Raw genomic sequence first — 15,819 nt, 5'->3', positions numbered from 1 at the left:
TGTGCCCTGATGGGGAATCGAACCAGCGACCTCTTGGTACATGGATCAACACTCAACCACTGAGCCACACCAGCCAAGCAATTTATGTTAATTTTTATATGTGTCATCATTTTGGTTATGTGGGAAAAAAATATTTGTTGGCAAAAAAATGTAATATCTGAAATTTGCTGTAAAATACCCCGGAAAAAAGTGTGTGTGTGTATGTTGGAGTGAGGGGGAAATAAGATAAAACCAAATTGATAAAATGCTAATAATAATAATTGATGAGTATGAAAATTTAATATAAATCACCTACTTTTATGATGAAAATATTCCATTACAAAATGTTTAATAAAATTAAAGGTAGCCAACAAGTAGAGGGTGAAAGAAAAAATGAAAGCTCAAGCCAAAAAACGACAGAAAAGAAAGAAAATGAATAAACAGACAAAGTTTAGCAGTAATATGGTGGAAGTAAATCATGTCAGCAATCATAGTAAATTTATTTAGGCTGAATGCAATGACTAAAAGACAAAGATTTTAAAAATTGGATTAAAAAGATAATCTAGCTATATTATTATATTATTATCAAGATAAACCATTCTAAAAGCAAAAAGTCACAAGATACTTAAAAGTAAAAGGATAAGAAAAAAGACATATACCTTCCCCAAAACAGCTGGTGTAGCTATATTAATATTAGGCAAAATAATTTTAAGGTATTAATTAAAGTAAAGAGGGTCACTGCAAAATGATAAAAGATTGAATTTGTCAGGAAGATATAATTTAAAATTTGTATGTACCTAATAATTTAACCCAAAATATATGAAACAGAACTGACAAAATATGAGAAATTAATAAACCCACTGCTATAAAGGGAGATTTTTATCTCACTCCTGTCAGTAATTGATAAATTAGGCAAACAAAAAATTAAGGATACAAAAGATTTGAACACAGTAAGGAATAATCTAATGACCTATGTACAACCTTGTGCATAACATTAGCATATCCACACTATTCCCAAGCACAGGGGAAGCATAGATCAAAACTGAACAAGCATTATCAGACTGTTAAGGCAGTTTCAGCAAACATCAAAGAATCAAAACTCAGTGCAATTAAGTTAGAAAGACAACAAAAGAGAGCTTTAAAATTCTGTAAGTTTCGCCCTGGCCGGTTTGGCTCAGCAGTTAGAGCATCGGCCTGCGGTCCGGAGAGACCCGGGTTCGGTTCCCGCTAAGGGCACGTACTTCGGTTGCAGTTTGTCCCCGGCCCTGGTTGGTCGTGCGGGTGGCAGCCACTCGATGTGTCCCTTCACATCGATGTTTCTCTCTCTCTCTCCCTTCCTCTCTCTCCCTCCCACTCTATCTGTACAAAAAATGGAAAAATATCCTCGGGTGAGGATAAAAAAAAAAAAAAAAAAATTCTGTAAGTTTGCAAATTAAAACATCCTTCTTTCAATGGTGAAAGAAGAAATAACAACCATTAGAAAATACTTATTTCTGAACAATAATGAAAATACTGCATTATTATTCAACAACAAAAAAGAATGGACTACTGATACATATTACAGTATGAAGGAACCTCAAAAGTATTACGTTAAGTGAAAGAAGCTAGACACAAAAAATCACCTATGATTCCAGTTCTATGAAATGCCCAAAAAAGGCAAATCTAGAGACAAAAAGTGATTAAATGGCTAGTTACCTAGGGATGGGGTAGGAATGGAAAATAACTGCAGATGGGCAGGAGGTTTCTTTCGGGGGTAATGGAAATTTTCTAAAATTAGATTGTAGTGATGGTTGCACAACTCTGTAAATATACCACAAATCATTGAATTTACACTTAAGAAGGGTGAATTTTATGGTGTGTAAATTTCATCTCAATAAATTTTTAAAAAGTTTTGAATGCAGCTAAATAATACTTGGCATTAAATGTACAGCCTAAACAGATTATATAAGACAAAAAGAAAGGTTGACAAATAATGAGCTAATATTCAAATGTTTAAATTTTTTTTTAAAAAGCAGAGAAAATAGGAGAAAGTAATAAAGAAAAAACAAAACACTAAAGATACGAGAAGATCAACAAAAGCAAAAGTTGGTTCTTTGAAAAGAAAAATATTATGACAAATCTCTAATAAGAAAAAAATATAAAAAAACAGTGTAAACAAAAATATGCCAACAGATTTTACTGCTTAGATAAAATAAATAACTTCTGAGAACAATGTGACCGAAACTGTCTCAAGAAAAACTGCAAAGCTAAACAGATTTTTTTTTTATCCTCACCTGAGGACATTTTTTCCATTTTTTGTTCAGATAGAGTGGGAGGGAGAAAGAGAGAGAGAAACATCGACGTGAAAGTGACACATCGAGTGGTTGCCACCCACACGACCCAACCAGGGCCAGGGACAAACTGCAACCAAGGTATGTGCCCTTAGCGTACGATTTGTTGTTCCACTTAGTTATGCATTCACTGGTTGATTCCTGTATGTACCCTGAACCTTAGAGTATTAAATCCACAACCTTAGAGTATTGGGATGATGCCCTAACCAACTGAGCTACCCAACCAGGGCAGAAAATGTACTTTCTAAATGATACTACCTCCTCTAAATGTACATCAAATTGAACATATTCACAGAAGGAAAAATAATAAATTCAAGCATCTCTTAAATACAGTACTCTAACTATTCAACTTTGGGGAACATATTCCAAGAACAGCAGGAACTGCAAGCCACTTTGAACTTTATATAGGTTTGCTGTTGGTAGAGGTAGAGGTATAGTAATCACAGAACCACTTTGCATGTTCTGTGGTTTAGAAAAAGAAAAAAAAGAGCAAGAGAGAGAAATAGAGAAAGGAGAAAATTCCTCTTTACAGAAAATTGCAGCTATTACAAGTAGAAAGACTAGAACTAGCAAGTCATTATTGTGCAACCACTATGATATCTGATTGAGGCAAGGATCATCAATGAATGCTAAAATCACTAGGTAAAAGGTAGTTGGGGAACAGGATAGTCACGCAGTCTCGAATCACAATGGGGAGATCTGACAGATACCAACTAACCATGTGCTCAAACTTAGGTTCAACAATCTTGGAACAAACTGACATGAGATCCAGTAAGAAGCATGCAACTTTACCTCTGTAGTCTTCTCACTAAAAATGTCTGACCTAAATCTAATCAGGAAAAAGCAGCCAGAAATCACACTGTGGGACATCCTACCAGACGACTGTTAATACCACATGAACACTAGATTACTGAGCATCAAATGCCATGCTTCCCTGCAGACACTCATCTTTTAGCCATTCTGAGGGAAAACTTGGGAAATTGGGCTGCCTGATGAAACCTGCCCACCTACGTGTCAGAAGTTAAGGGAGAGGCGAGGTATTAGGTCCAACAGCCAGCAGAGTGCGCTATTAGGAAGCTGAGGGAGGCAAAGATGGACCTTCCATGCAGGTGTGGCTTACAGCAGGGAGGAGCAAGGGTTGAGGTTTTAGCTACCTACCTCCCTGATGGCCCCATCACAGACCCGAATGACATTCAGGAATGTGGGCATGACCTGGGGCAGGAACTGCACGCATTTGAGCCCCAGGGACTTGAAGATGAAGGTGATGGCCTGGACAACCATGGTGTGATGGTGGGAGAGGGACTGGTCTCGGAAGATCCGCATCAGGGCCACCATGGACACAGCTGGGTAGAACTCGTCCAGAGGCAGGTTTCCCATGTTGACCAGCATCTCACTGGTGCTGTAGTCAGCTAGGACAAAACGATGATGACGAGAGTCATGGGCTATTCGTGACCTGACTGACTTTAGGCTGAACATGGTTTACTTAACAACAATGGAAAAAAACCTCCTGACAGCCATTAACATTCATATCTTTCTCCCTTGTTCCAACACCACTGGAAATACAGGACATATTAGGAACCAATGAACAGGCTCTCAACATCAAGGACTAAACAGTCTTTGGTTTTCCTATTACCTAAACCACTAAAGCCTAAAAGAGTACATGATGGGTTTCTCTAAATTACTATGTTTAACTTAGCTTCTTACTATTTCAGTGCGCAACTTTGTAGCTGAAACCATCTATAAAAATAATTACTTCCCCAAATGAAAATAAAGGGAATTAGATTAGGGAAACATCTGTTCAGCAGCTGCTTGGTTCCTCTAGGCAACTGATACCAGTGAGTGGCAAATACTACCTCTCCTGAACAAGGAAGGATCTCAAGGACGTAGGGTGGCTGGGGCGGGTGGTTAACAGCACAGTGAGGAGGGCAAGACTGGATGATTGGCACCTCTGAGTAAGGGGAACAGCTGGAGGGACACGCTTGGGCTCTGCCCTTGACAGGATAACATCACTTGCATACTTCTCTAACATAAAGAACAAATTGGAAGCAATGTGACCCCATCCATAGAATTTAGGAACAAATTATTTTATTTTGGGAAAAAGACAGTTTGCTGGAATAATTGGGAGAGCCACTATTGAACTTCCACACTTTTGGAAATAAGTCTGCCCTGAGGGACAATGGGTTATGATTAGAAAATTCTCCTGCATCCCCACACAATACCCAGTCTCTCAGGTAAAACGTCCAACGGTAAAGGGACTCTAGGGCCAGACCACTTAATGGACAAACAAGCCCTGGAATCTGATTGCTACTAGTGTTTCCAGGCCCCTGAGCCTTGTCTCAGATTTCTCTATCAATTAAAACAGGAAGCATCTTCCTCCTTGGGTGCATTGAATAGAAAACAGGAGGGCGGCACTAACAAAGGGTGAGAGGTGAACAGAGGTGATGGGGTGATAATTCATCTCTCTCTCATCAGCCCCCAAAAAGTGAGTACAGACTTAGCCTGATGACCCTTGACAAAGAACCTGGACAGATGTGAGGACTCTGGACTGCTGGGAAGCAGCAACCCTGCTTAGGATTCAAGAGGAAGCTACTGACTTTTTATTCAAAGTTGCAAAGTGAGCCGACATGCTCTAATTTCATAGTTATCCAGCCCAAGGCTCTTTCTAAACATGGCTGGCGAGGGCTCTGTGAAGGAGACTCTCGGCAAGTCTCTCAGGGGTCCCCTCAACTTACAGGAATCCTGACTTGACTTGGATTCTGACAGGCTGACAGCAGAAGCATCCCGGGACTGGTCGATCATGCCGATGTTCACTTTGTGCTTGTAGGGATCTAAGGCCCCCAAAAGCCCTAACACACGAATGGCCTGGGTGGGAAAAGGGAGGGAAAAAGAAAACATTCATCACAACATCTGATTACAGGGGCTATTCTTCTCGTGTTCCATGATACCCAATTCATACCCAATGATCAGCTACCTGAACAAAATGGAGAGGGACAGGAAGTCTAATCGATACTGTCAGAGCGTATAAATGCCACAAACATGTGTGTGTGTGTGTCTCCATTCTCCCAGCAAAGCCTTTAAAGACCAAGTGTATGTTCCCTACCTCTCTCCGTGTGCCCTGGTTCTGCTCAGTCTTCAGGAAATTCAGCAGCACCTCAAGCAAAGTGGGGTACTTTCTGTAGGGCTCCACCACATAGCCAGTGCTGGCCACCAACTGTCCCAGGGTCCACAGGGCCACCTGGATAGACAAAAACTCATCTAGTGAGTTGAGCCAGTAAAAATTTCCAGTAAAGACACTAAAATGAATTAGAAATCCCGAAAGTTGGGACACAAAAACAAGGCTTCAAACCAATACAGCAATCTCTGAATCAGAAGGTAAAGAACAGTCCCACCTTTCCCAAAGGAAACACACAGTACTTCCACATCCTGATGAACAGGAGATGTCTGACTCAAAAGGAAATTAAAACTGTTCTTAATTTTAGCCTAGTCACCTACTGACCTCAATGACCAACGTGGGGGAGGTGAGCCGAAGCTCTGCTGGCCTCCCCCTTCCTTTTTCCCTTCAGGGGCCGGGCCCTGACAGATTTTTGCATTTTCTTGTCTAGAGGAAATGGCCCTGATACTCACTGAAAGTTACTCTTGGTCAGGATAACAGCTAATTCGTGTTCTAAGTCTTTTTTCCTTTTATTCATTCAGCAAATAGTCCTGAGTACCTACTCTGTACTAGGCATTGGCTGGGGACACAGAGGTGACTAACACAGACAAGGTCCCTGGCCTCGCAGTCTGGCCGCATCAGGAAGCAGGGGTACTCACCTGCCTTTTGGCCAACAGAGAGGAGTCCTGGAGCATGTCCATGATGATGATAAAAAGTTCATCAACCCATTTCCTCATTTCTAGGCCACTAACCTACAAAATGAAAAAGAGGATGGTAGATAAGATTAGAAATCATGGCATTAAGAAGTATTTTGACTTCATCAGAGTTTAAGTAGTATTCTCTTCATCCTGTGGAAAAAGCAGTTGTCTCCTTACCTGAGCCAACTCTCCTATTGTAGCCAAGACATTATTGATCACACCTGGGTTTGGATCAGGGTCTGGATCTTTCAGTTTCAAAATTAAAGCCTATGGAAAGAAGGTATGAGAAAAATCTACAAGAAACCTTTCTTTTACAAAAGCAAAATTCACCCAAGAGACAATCTCAGTCATCGATAAATTACTTCTATGTTTCATGAATTCAGGATTTCTCTGGAGTGTGGATTCTTAAACTTTTCTCCATACTGTGCACAAGCTGGACATGTGACAGAGCTGGGAAGTGTCATGATTTAAAAACAGTTCCCATGCCTTCTCTAAATTATACCAGCATGATCATCTGCCCAAATTCACATAAGTTATGAAAGGCCTCACATGATTCTAACAATACATTCAAATTTGAAAGCTCATTTTTTCTCCATTTTGGGGGAGCTTTTATATACTGCAATTCACCTGCTTCTTTCCAAACACACATTTAATGATGTACTTGAAGCATCATATCTCTTAAAAGGAGAGCCCTTTGCTGCAATTGGTGAGATTCTTGGTATTCTTTAACAGCTGGTGCTTAACGTGGCCTCTGTCTCTGGGACCAAAGAAATTGTCTACTTTGCTCAGTGTACCAGTGATCACTGAACCACCACCATCACTCCGAATGAGTGGGCATACAACAATCAGAGCAAGTGCCAGTCTCTCTGTCTGTTGTGCGTTACCTTCAGAATAGGCTCCATGTAGGGGCGGATGAGTCGGGGCGCGTTGGAGACCAGGTGGCCAAGCATGCGGGCACTCTGCTCTTTGATTCTTCCAATACCACTGTGCTCCAGCTCTGTCAAAATCTGAAGGGAAGAAGGCTCAGTACGACAGAGGAAAATCTAGAGAGGAACTGTGTGTCAAAGGGAAAGTGTGGACAGAAACTAGGAGAAGGAGCCAGAACTCCACTGCGGATCAGGGAGCTGTCTGATACTCTATACACAAAGAACTCCCTGCAGCTCAGTCTTGGATACAGCAACGATTGAAAGAAAATCTTTCTGAAACCTGCCCCCTTTCCTCCTACCACAGCACCCAAGATCCTATAGTTCTCTCCACAGCACAGCTTTTAACAGTGTAGCAGTCACAGAAGACTGAGAAAACCAATAGGGATAGCTGTGAGCAGCATTTTGCAGAAATGAGGAATGAAGGGCTCTTGTCCAGAAACATCTTTGTCCAGATAGCAAGTCACTAAGAATACCCATACTCGATGACAATGGAGTCCAAGAACAGAACAGCTATGACGCTAGGAGAAATATGGATATTCAGTAGTGGTTACAGACACATCTCGGTAAACCCACATAATTAGGGATCACATCGATAGAACCCCCTTGGACCTTAACGAACAGAAGCGCATGTCTGTTCCAACATCCTTCAAATACCATCAAACTGCACACTATGCTCACGGTGACACAGACATTAAGAACTTATTATAGACAGACTTCTGAAGAGCTGAAGTTGCTGGAGGAAATCTCTGAACAGTGAAGAACGTGAAAAAACAAAGCTCATGCTAACTCTCTGCATGAGCTACCCAGAGGAGGAGCCTACAATTAGTATTTTGTCTTGTTTATCGACTTTAGAATCCTGGATCCCCTTAGCAGGCTCTTTTTCCTGCCAGGACAGACAGCAGTGAGAGAGGATGGAGTGGAATACTAAGAATAGACCCATGACAGCAAGGAGAGATGGCTCACTGGGAGGACACGGGTCCCAGTGAGGAGAGCACGGCTCTCAGGGGCAGCGCAGGGCCCAACGAAAGTATACCAAATTCACCTCCGGAGCCAGAGAGCATCACTGCACCCCAGTAACAATACCCAATGCCCACCTTCATGATCAGAGCAGCAAAACAAGACCAAAGTACATTTAGGTAATGTCCCTTAATCAAGGCATGAAAATATGCAATTCAACTTGGGAAAATTCACATCAAAACCTAAAAATAAGAAAAATTATTTCAACTTTGGAGTTTCGGAGGCTAAGTTCAGTCTGTGGCATGCTGACTCAGTGGTGCTTCAGGTCCTCCAGTGCGAGGAAAGTGAGCCGGACTGGCAGCTTACTGGGAGCCTCCAGAGGACGCGGGCCCACCTGGCCTGGTCCCTGATGGTATGCTTCCAGCATACGTGGAACGGAGTGGGTGCTCAAAAGGTCTGTTAACTGAATTAACACACTGATATTCCCATTAGGAGATATTTCAACATCGTGCTTATTTGGCATGATGAGCAGGCTCAACAATGATTTATTTTCTCCAAACCTTCGGTATTTTAAAGACAAAACAATAGGCATTCCTAACACAGGCCAGCAGTTCAAGAAATACACTATTAGGCTAAAAACAGAAGTACCACCGTAAGTACAATCTTATAATTTGTTGAATGATGATATAATTCACGGTCACTTTAATTATGACAGATTGTGGATAAATGACATCTCGAGGGTAAAAATTACATAATATTAATGGTTTTCTAAGTTTAAGTTCTTTATATGTTATGAAACATGTTATTTCAAAAGAAACGGTGGAGGAGAGTCAGGAAGCAGAGGGTGAGGTGGGGACAGGGTAGAAGTTGGGGGACAGGAAATGAGTGGGTGAGCCACGTTAAGACCCAAAAGAGGTGGAAGGAAGTAACACAAGGCAGGAAGGACGGGACTAAGCATTGCTCACAAGGAGGCCAGAGAACTCACTTGGGTAGGTAAAGACTGGTCTCAGCAGGAATTGAAAATGCTCCTGGATCTACCAGCAATGTCAATCTGAATCCATCTACCTTAAGGTCTAGTCCAAGCAGCTTAGTCTGGCATCTCACATTATTTAAGAATGAAAGCCAAGGACCACAGACCAGAGGCAATAACTAGGAGAAACACTATTGGAACCTTATACTTGGCCTCTGCGCTTGACCTTGCATCAGCAAGAAAAGCAGCAGTGTGGAAGGATCAAGAGGCACTGAGAAGACCATCTGCAGTGAAGAGCGCCAAGAAATGGAATCACTGGTTACTTGCCAGGAATAAGAAAGAACTGCATGAAAGGTTAGCCAGGGACTAAGAGGCACTATGGAGTCATACTGACAAGAGGCTTACGAGGTGATAAACACTAGAATTGCAATTACGAAGTCGGGAAAACATGTGGACTCCTGGAACCAAATGTGGCTTTTACTAGGCATCTTAATCTTTCTTCCCCTCCCTTGTCCTCAACTCTTTTTCCTCAAACAGCTGTCATGATGAAAGTCCTCTCCCCATTGCCTCTAGATGTGACTGTCATATCATTACCTGGATGAGCATCTTGCGTAGGAAAGGCATGACAAAGGCTGGGTTCATGCTACTGAGCCGGCCCACGGTGCAGATGGCCAGCTCCCGGATCTCAAACACCTGGTCATTCAGGGCCACAAACAGCGCCTGCAAATTCTCTGCCTGGGCCAGGTGTGCATCAAAGCGCTCATCCAGGGATGCCAAGACACAGTAGCGAATGTCAGGGTCTGCAAGAACAAGTAAGCCTTTGAACACCTCTTCAATGCTCTCATCCTTCCGGTCCTTCCCCAGTGTTCACCTCCACTGCCATCAGCCTCGTGAGAGGATTCCAGACACCTTTCTTTCATCTAGCCTGTTATTCTTTTCTCTACTCACAGGAACGAAGGTAATAGAATTAAAGAGATTTATCTTAGAACAATAGGCTGGAGCAGCCAAGCCTAAAGCCTTGGCAGAGAAAGAGCTGAATGTCCGCTTGTTGAGGCTGAAGGTCTCTAGAGAGGGCATGCAATGAAACTGCCCCAAACCTCTCAACTTCCCAAGACTGCTTCTGTCTAATCAACTTTACCGGGATCTGTTATCCCAACCACGAGCAGCTTGCTAAGGACGTCTGCCACCACTTGCACTGCAGTCTGGCTAACCACGTGAGCGTGGCCACTGATGAGGTGGACAGAGGGCGTAAGCAGCCGGGAGCAGGTGCGGGCGGCTTCCATGCGGACCTCCTTGTGCTCACTGTTCAGGAAATGATCCGCACAGTGGCGGACAAACTGGGTCAGAGAATGTCCTGGATACAAAGGAGAGAGAAAACAGAACCATCACTGCTGTTTCAGACAGTAGTTCTGAAACTTACTAGCTGCATTTTCTATTTTATGGCTACTAATTCAATTTTCAACAAGATATTGATCAGCAAGGTATTGACCCAGAACTCTTCTTAACAATGAGCTTTCAGTCATTAGAAAGGCATAAGAGAGGCAGAAGAGCTGGAGACAGAAAAAAAGGCACCCCCACATCCTAATCCTTCCTTTATTCCCTTCAAAGAAAAAAAAAACATTTTGTTTTATTCTGACCCGACCCTTTATATTCCTAGAGAGTAAAACAACTCCTGGTCGAATTTACCTTATCTATTTCAGTTTCTGATTTAAATACCAAAAAGAGAGCCTGATGTAAGCTGGGTTTATATATAGCTACTTTCTAGTCATTACAAATAAACTGTCCTCAGTGTTAATCAACATGAGTGAGGGAACTGCAATAGGGAAAACTCAGACGGCTGTCTGTATGCAGACAGCATGTTCAGGCTCTTTGTACTTCCTTGTTCCCCTACAGACTTGACTAACACCACCTACACAATCTTAAATTTCAAAAAGTGTCCATTTTTCTCTCCTGAACTACATCTCTCTAGGGAATAAGTGAGGGTTTACCTGCAGCTTGGAATTCCAAACTGAACTACACAGCACAGCATTCTTGAAATCACAGTCACAGGAATACAAACACTGAAATCCCCTGCTCACACACGTTAAAGCCGTAATTACCATATCAGCTGCCTGGAGGTGGGAGCTAGGGGGGTCCATCTCTGAAGCATTAGTTCCTTAAACTAGTGCATACTTGTCCTGAACACTATCTGCCCCCAAACTCAGTATGGGACAAAGAAATAAGCAGCAGAAATAGGAATTAACAATATACAGAAATAATCTAGGAAGGAAGAGCTGCTACAGAGTCAGCTACCCTGTCTCCGGGGCCCCTAGCAAGATCCAGGAATTCCAGGCACCCTCGCTCCTTTCTTGAGATTTCTAGCATCACTCACTATCTTCAAAAGAGCCACTGCAATTTCTTACCTTCAAATTCAAAGCTGCCAAGAGTTCGGAGGGCGAGAGTAATGCTGCCCACATCACTGACCTCAGGGAGGGTTGTGAGGCCAGGGGAAGCCAGCTGATGGGCCAGGCCCTTGGGCATGCCTGGGTGCCGGAGGGGCTTGTGCATCAGGACCAGGGATAGCATCTTTAGTAGCCCATCTTGGATGTCCTTCTTCAGCTGTGGAATCTGCCGGCTCAGGTCGTAGAGCACAGCTGTGAGGGCGGGGCTGAGGGTAGGACACCAGTCATAATGGGGCTGTATACATGACATTTGATCTATTCTTTTTCTTTTTTTAATCCTCACCCGAGGATATTTTCCCTTTTTTTTTTTTAGAGTGAGTGGGAGGGAGGGGTGGGGAGAAACACTGATGTGAGAGAGACACATCAACTGGTTGCCTCCTGAACTCCGACCAGGGCACAGGATGGAACCCACAACTGAGGTGCGTGCTCTTGACCAAGAATTGAACCCGAGACTCTTCGGTCCTCAGGCCGGTGCTCTAACCGGTGAACCAAACTGGCCAGGGCATTGCCTGTTCTTGAGAAGAAACAATCCTCCTTATCCAGCAAGAGAACTGGGCCCCATCACTGCTTGGTCTTTAAAGTAGAAAGGCTACTATAAAATAGAATAAATGTTCTGAACTCTCTTGGCTTGGTCACAGATATCAAAACAATGAGTTTCTGGTTTTTGCCATAGGAAAACTTGCTTAATATAGAAGACCAAGTCTCAATAAACCACCTGGCAGGCAGACTGAGTGCTCTGTCCTTATTTTACAGATGAAGAGAACTAAAGTGCAGAGAGTTTAAGCAATTTGCCCAATACACATATAAACAACAGTTGCAAACATTGATTGAACACTTTTTTGTTAATCCTCACCTGATTTTTAGATAGAGTAGAAAGGAGGGAGGGAGAGAGAGAGGAAGAACCATCGATATGAGAGAGACACATCAATTGGTTGCCTTTTGCATGACCCCAACCGGGGCCAGGAATCGAACCTGCAACCCAGGTACGTGCCCTTGACCAGAAATCAAACCCACCACCTTTCAATGTCTAGGCTCACATTCTAACCGCTGAGCCAAACCGGCCAGAGCTTGAACACTTCTTCTTTGCAAGGCACTGTGCTAAGAGCGGCTATTTCATAAACTCTTTCACTTAATCCCTACAACCCTAGACAGTAGGAACTGCTATTGTACCCACTTTTCAGGTGAGAAACCCAAGGCTCAGAAAAGTCAAATAACTTAGGATCACATAGCTAGCTAGTGAAGAAACTAGGATTTGAAACTAGCCCACGTGTTTAGTGAAAGCTGTCCTGCCTATCCAATTTAATGTGCAAACAACCACACCTTGCCTTTCCACACAGTCGCAAAACTGTGGCTCACCCCTCACACAGCTGGAGATGGGGAAAGCTGAGGTCCCCGATACCCACCTCAGTCCCACCGCCAGCATGGGCTCCAGCAGCTCCTTGATGTCCTGCTGGATGCCTGGCCCCATTGCTCGAGCCAGCATGCTGATGCAGGTGAACACTGTGGCGTCCACCTGCATTGCCTTCTGTCTCCTGCAGAGAACCAGGGAGGGGCCAGTTTAGAGATAATGACCTTCTGTGATGCCCCACCCCAAAACGACCTTGGGGCAAGGAGGGCCGGTTACACAGGCAAAGTAACCACATGTGGGTGTGCAGGTTATCCACTGCACAATTCTAGGGGGCCCATTACACCAGTCACTGTAGATCTGCATACAGTATTTAAAACAATCCAGCAGATGGCAGTCAAGTGTCTTGAGGAAGGGGCCCCTTTCCCCAATTCATCACAAAAGGCACCATAAGGTTTAGTGTGGTACTGGCCAAGGTACCTATTTAGGAAGCCAACTGAACAATGTGTACATTAGGGGCCAGAGCGCAGGACATAGCAATCATATGGAAAGAAATTCTTCTCCCTATGATGAGAATGCTGGGCTTCAGAATGAGTAAGGCTTATTAATGCACCAGAACAATCCTTGCTACTAAAACAGGAAAATATAAAGATACAATTCTAATTAACACTGACCACCCAGACTTAGAGAAGATGCTCTGGCCTCTCCATCTTGCAGGTACTAAAGGTTGTTTTCATGCTTTATTCATTGGGACATTTCAAGAGACGGAATAACATATCTAACTTTAGTGGTAAGAAAAAAGGTGACCCGTAGGTTCCCTAAGTTCTAGTCTAGGAGTCCTCCCTTTAGGTATTGTATCAAATTCAGACCTTTGAAAGCCAGAGAAAAGCGCAAAACTAGGTGATTCCCAGTTAATGATAATAGTGAAAACAGCACTGGCATCTAACATGCTCACAGGGTATTCAACCAACCCAAAATATTTACATCAATGTCATTTAATTTGGAAAAGTTTGAAGCTCAATTAAGGAAGGGCGATTCTTTATATGATTTGCTATAACAAGGAGGCTAATGAGGTAGAGAACAGGCTTAAGCTCCATGGAGATGGATGGAGCATCCTTCCCATCCCACCAAATGGGGTGGCAGGTGAAATCATAACAGAGATGCTTACTTATGGGCAAAGTCCTTAGGGGGCAGGGCTGCTCGGATAATGTCCAGCACACGAGGTAAATAGATCTTGAACTCAGACCTCACAGCCACAGAAAGGAGCCCCAGGGCCTGGAAGGCTGCTGTACGTTCCTTTTCCTTCTTGACACAGCTTAGGACATGGTTCATGGTATCCTGGAGGTACTGGGTATCTGAGCACAGAACAGACAAAGTGTATGGCTCAAGGTCAGATTTGATCTATATATCACAGGTCAGAGTTCCTATAAATCACTTAGATTCAAGAATTAAGAAAGCCTGTTGGAAAGATGTTAAGAATTCAGAGGATAAACTAACTAAAGACTTATGCTCATTAATCACCTCTCAGATACATCTTTTGGAAATACAACAATACAACATTTTTTCTTTTAATAATAATAATAATAAAAGCTTACAGGGTCTCCAAAACAATATCGCATAATTGTCTCCATTAGTGTCATATTTTGAGGAAATAATACATCCTCCTGTTTAAGAAATATATGTCCAATTTTGTTTAAAAAAAGAGGACCACCGCCCTGGCCGGTTTGGCTCAGCGGTTGGAGCGTCTGCCTACAGAGAGACCCGGGTTCGGATCCCGCTACGGGCACGTACCTCGGTTGCAGTTTGTCCCCGGCCCTGGTTGGTCGTGCGAGTGGCAGCCACTCGATGTGTCCCTTCACATCGATGTTTCTCTCTCTCTCTCTCTTCCTCTCTCTCCCTCCCGCTCTATCTGAACAAAAAATGGAAAAATGTCCTCGGGTGAGGATTAAAAAAAAAAGAGGACCACCTAAACTATTCTATATTGAAATTTAAAGTAATTATTAAACACTATTTGTAATAAACAGGCCATTCCATTTAGCTTAGGCCTAGAAATCATTGCTGTTATCTAGAGGTTTCTGTTATAGTCATATTCTTTTTTTTTTTTTTTTATCCTCACCCGAGGACATTTTTTTCAGCATTTATCGTCAGACAGACAGGGAGGGAGAGAGGGAGGAAGAAAGAGAGAGAAACATCGATGTGAGAGAGACACATCGACTAGCAGCCACCCACACAACCCCAACTGCCAGGGACAAACTGCAACCAAGGTACGTGCCCTTAGCAGAAACCGAACCCGGGACAAACAGCACGTATACATCATTGCATTTATTCTAACAAGAAACGTCTTCTCCCACAATTCTGTGGACAAATGACATTAAAGCATGCTGGGGCTTGAAAACAGAAGACCAATGATCTCTCAACAAGGAAAACTAGGCCTTTGCAAAGAGGAACAGCATTGTAGCAGGAAAGGGGCTTACATCAAGAGGAGAATCTTCTTTTCTGGATTTAGCACCCTAAGAGATTAGGACTCTGACTTCGTTAGAGATTCCAGCCCAGTCTTAGGGTATTTTTGGTGTTCCCAAAGCTGACATCATCAGGAAATTCAAGCAATGGTTTCCAAACTACAAATATGAAACAAGTGGCACTTTCCTGATGAGGCACACTCTGGAGGCTGCCCAGGCTGAATTTCAATGGCATAGTTTAGTGTATTATTTAATAAAACAACAAAAGCCCACATCAAAAGAATAAACCTAGGGGCCCTCTGAGCCTTTGTATCCTGCTGCTAGGCAGCCTTTTGAACTTACTAGGGTAACTGCTTTCACAACGTGCCAGACTTCATCAAATTTGGCCTAGTTATTAGTTTTTTTTTGAACCACAGACTTTCAACCCAAGATCATTTACAGCTCTACTGAACAGGGGTATGTTTGGTCATTAAAAAATAAAAAAAGCTGCTGGGTATCAGGTGGGAAGAATGGAAAGCTGAAAAAATAAGCGTGGTTTTAATAATACACTTCTCTCTGGTTCA

General features: G+C 42.9%; 1 protein-coding gene across 3 annotated transcripts in view; it reads right to left on the bottom strand.

The window, feature by feature from the left end:
* The window catches only part of MTOR (mechanistic target of rapamycin kinase), a 123,065-nt gene that overhangs the window by 95,742 nt on the left and 11,504 nt on the right, over positions 1 to 15,819 (bottom strand). For all 3 annotated transcript variants that reach the window (XM_036257223.1, XM_036257226.1, XM_036257225.1), the window contains 11 exons: positions 13,966 to 14,152; positions 12,856 to 12,984; positions 11,414 to 11,658; positions 10,150 to 10,365; positions 9,606 to 9,811; positions 7,043 to 7,165; positions 6,336 to 6,425; positions 6,120 to 6,212; positions 5,410 to 5,544; positions 5,042 to 5,171; positions 3,468 to 3,718 (listed from right to left, as the gene is read on the bottom strand). In XM_036257223.1, coding sequence (XP_036113116.1) covers positions 3,468 to 3,718; positions 5,042 to 5,171; positions 5,410 to 5,544; positions 6,120 to 6,212; positions 6,336 to 6,425; positions 7,043 to 7,165; positions 9,606 to 9,811; positions 10,150 to 10,365; positions 11,414 to 11,658; positions 12,856 to 12,984; positions 13,966 to 14,152 — 1,805 coding nt within the window. The remainder of the gene's footprint in view (positions 1 to 3,467; positions 3,719 to 5,041; positions 5,172 to 5,409; positions 5,545 to 6,119; positions 6,213 to 6,335; positions 6,426 to 7,042; positions 7,166 to 9,605; positions 9,812 to 10,149; positions 10,366 to 11,413; positions 11,659 to 12,855; positions 12,985 to 13,965; positions 14,153 to 15,819) is intronic.

This window comes from Molossus molossus, unplaced genomic scaffold (genome assembly GCF_014108415.1).
Source record: "Molossus molossus isolate mMolMol1 unplaced genomic scaffold, mMolMol1.p scaffold_m16_p_12, whole genome shotgun sequence".
NCBI lineage: Eukaryota > Metazoa > Chordata > Mammalia > Chiroptera > Molossidae > Molossus > Molossus molossus.
This window is presented reverse-complemented; position numbering and strand designations above follow the sequence as displayed.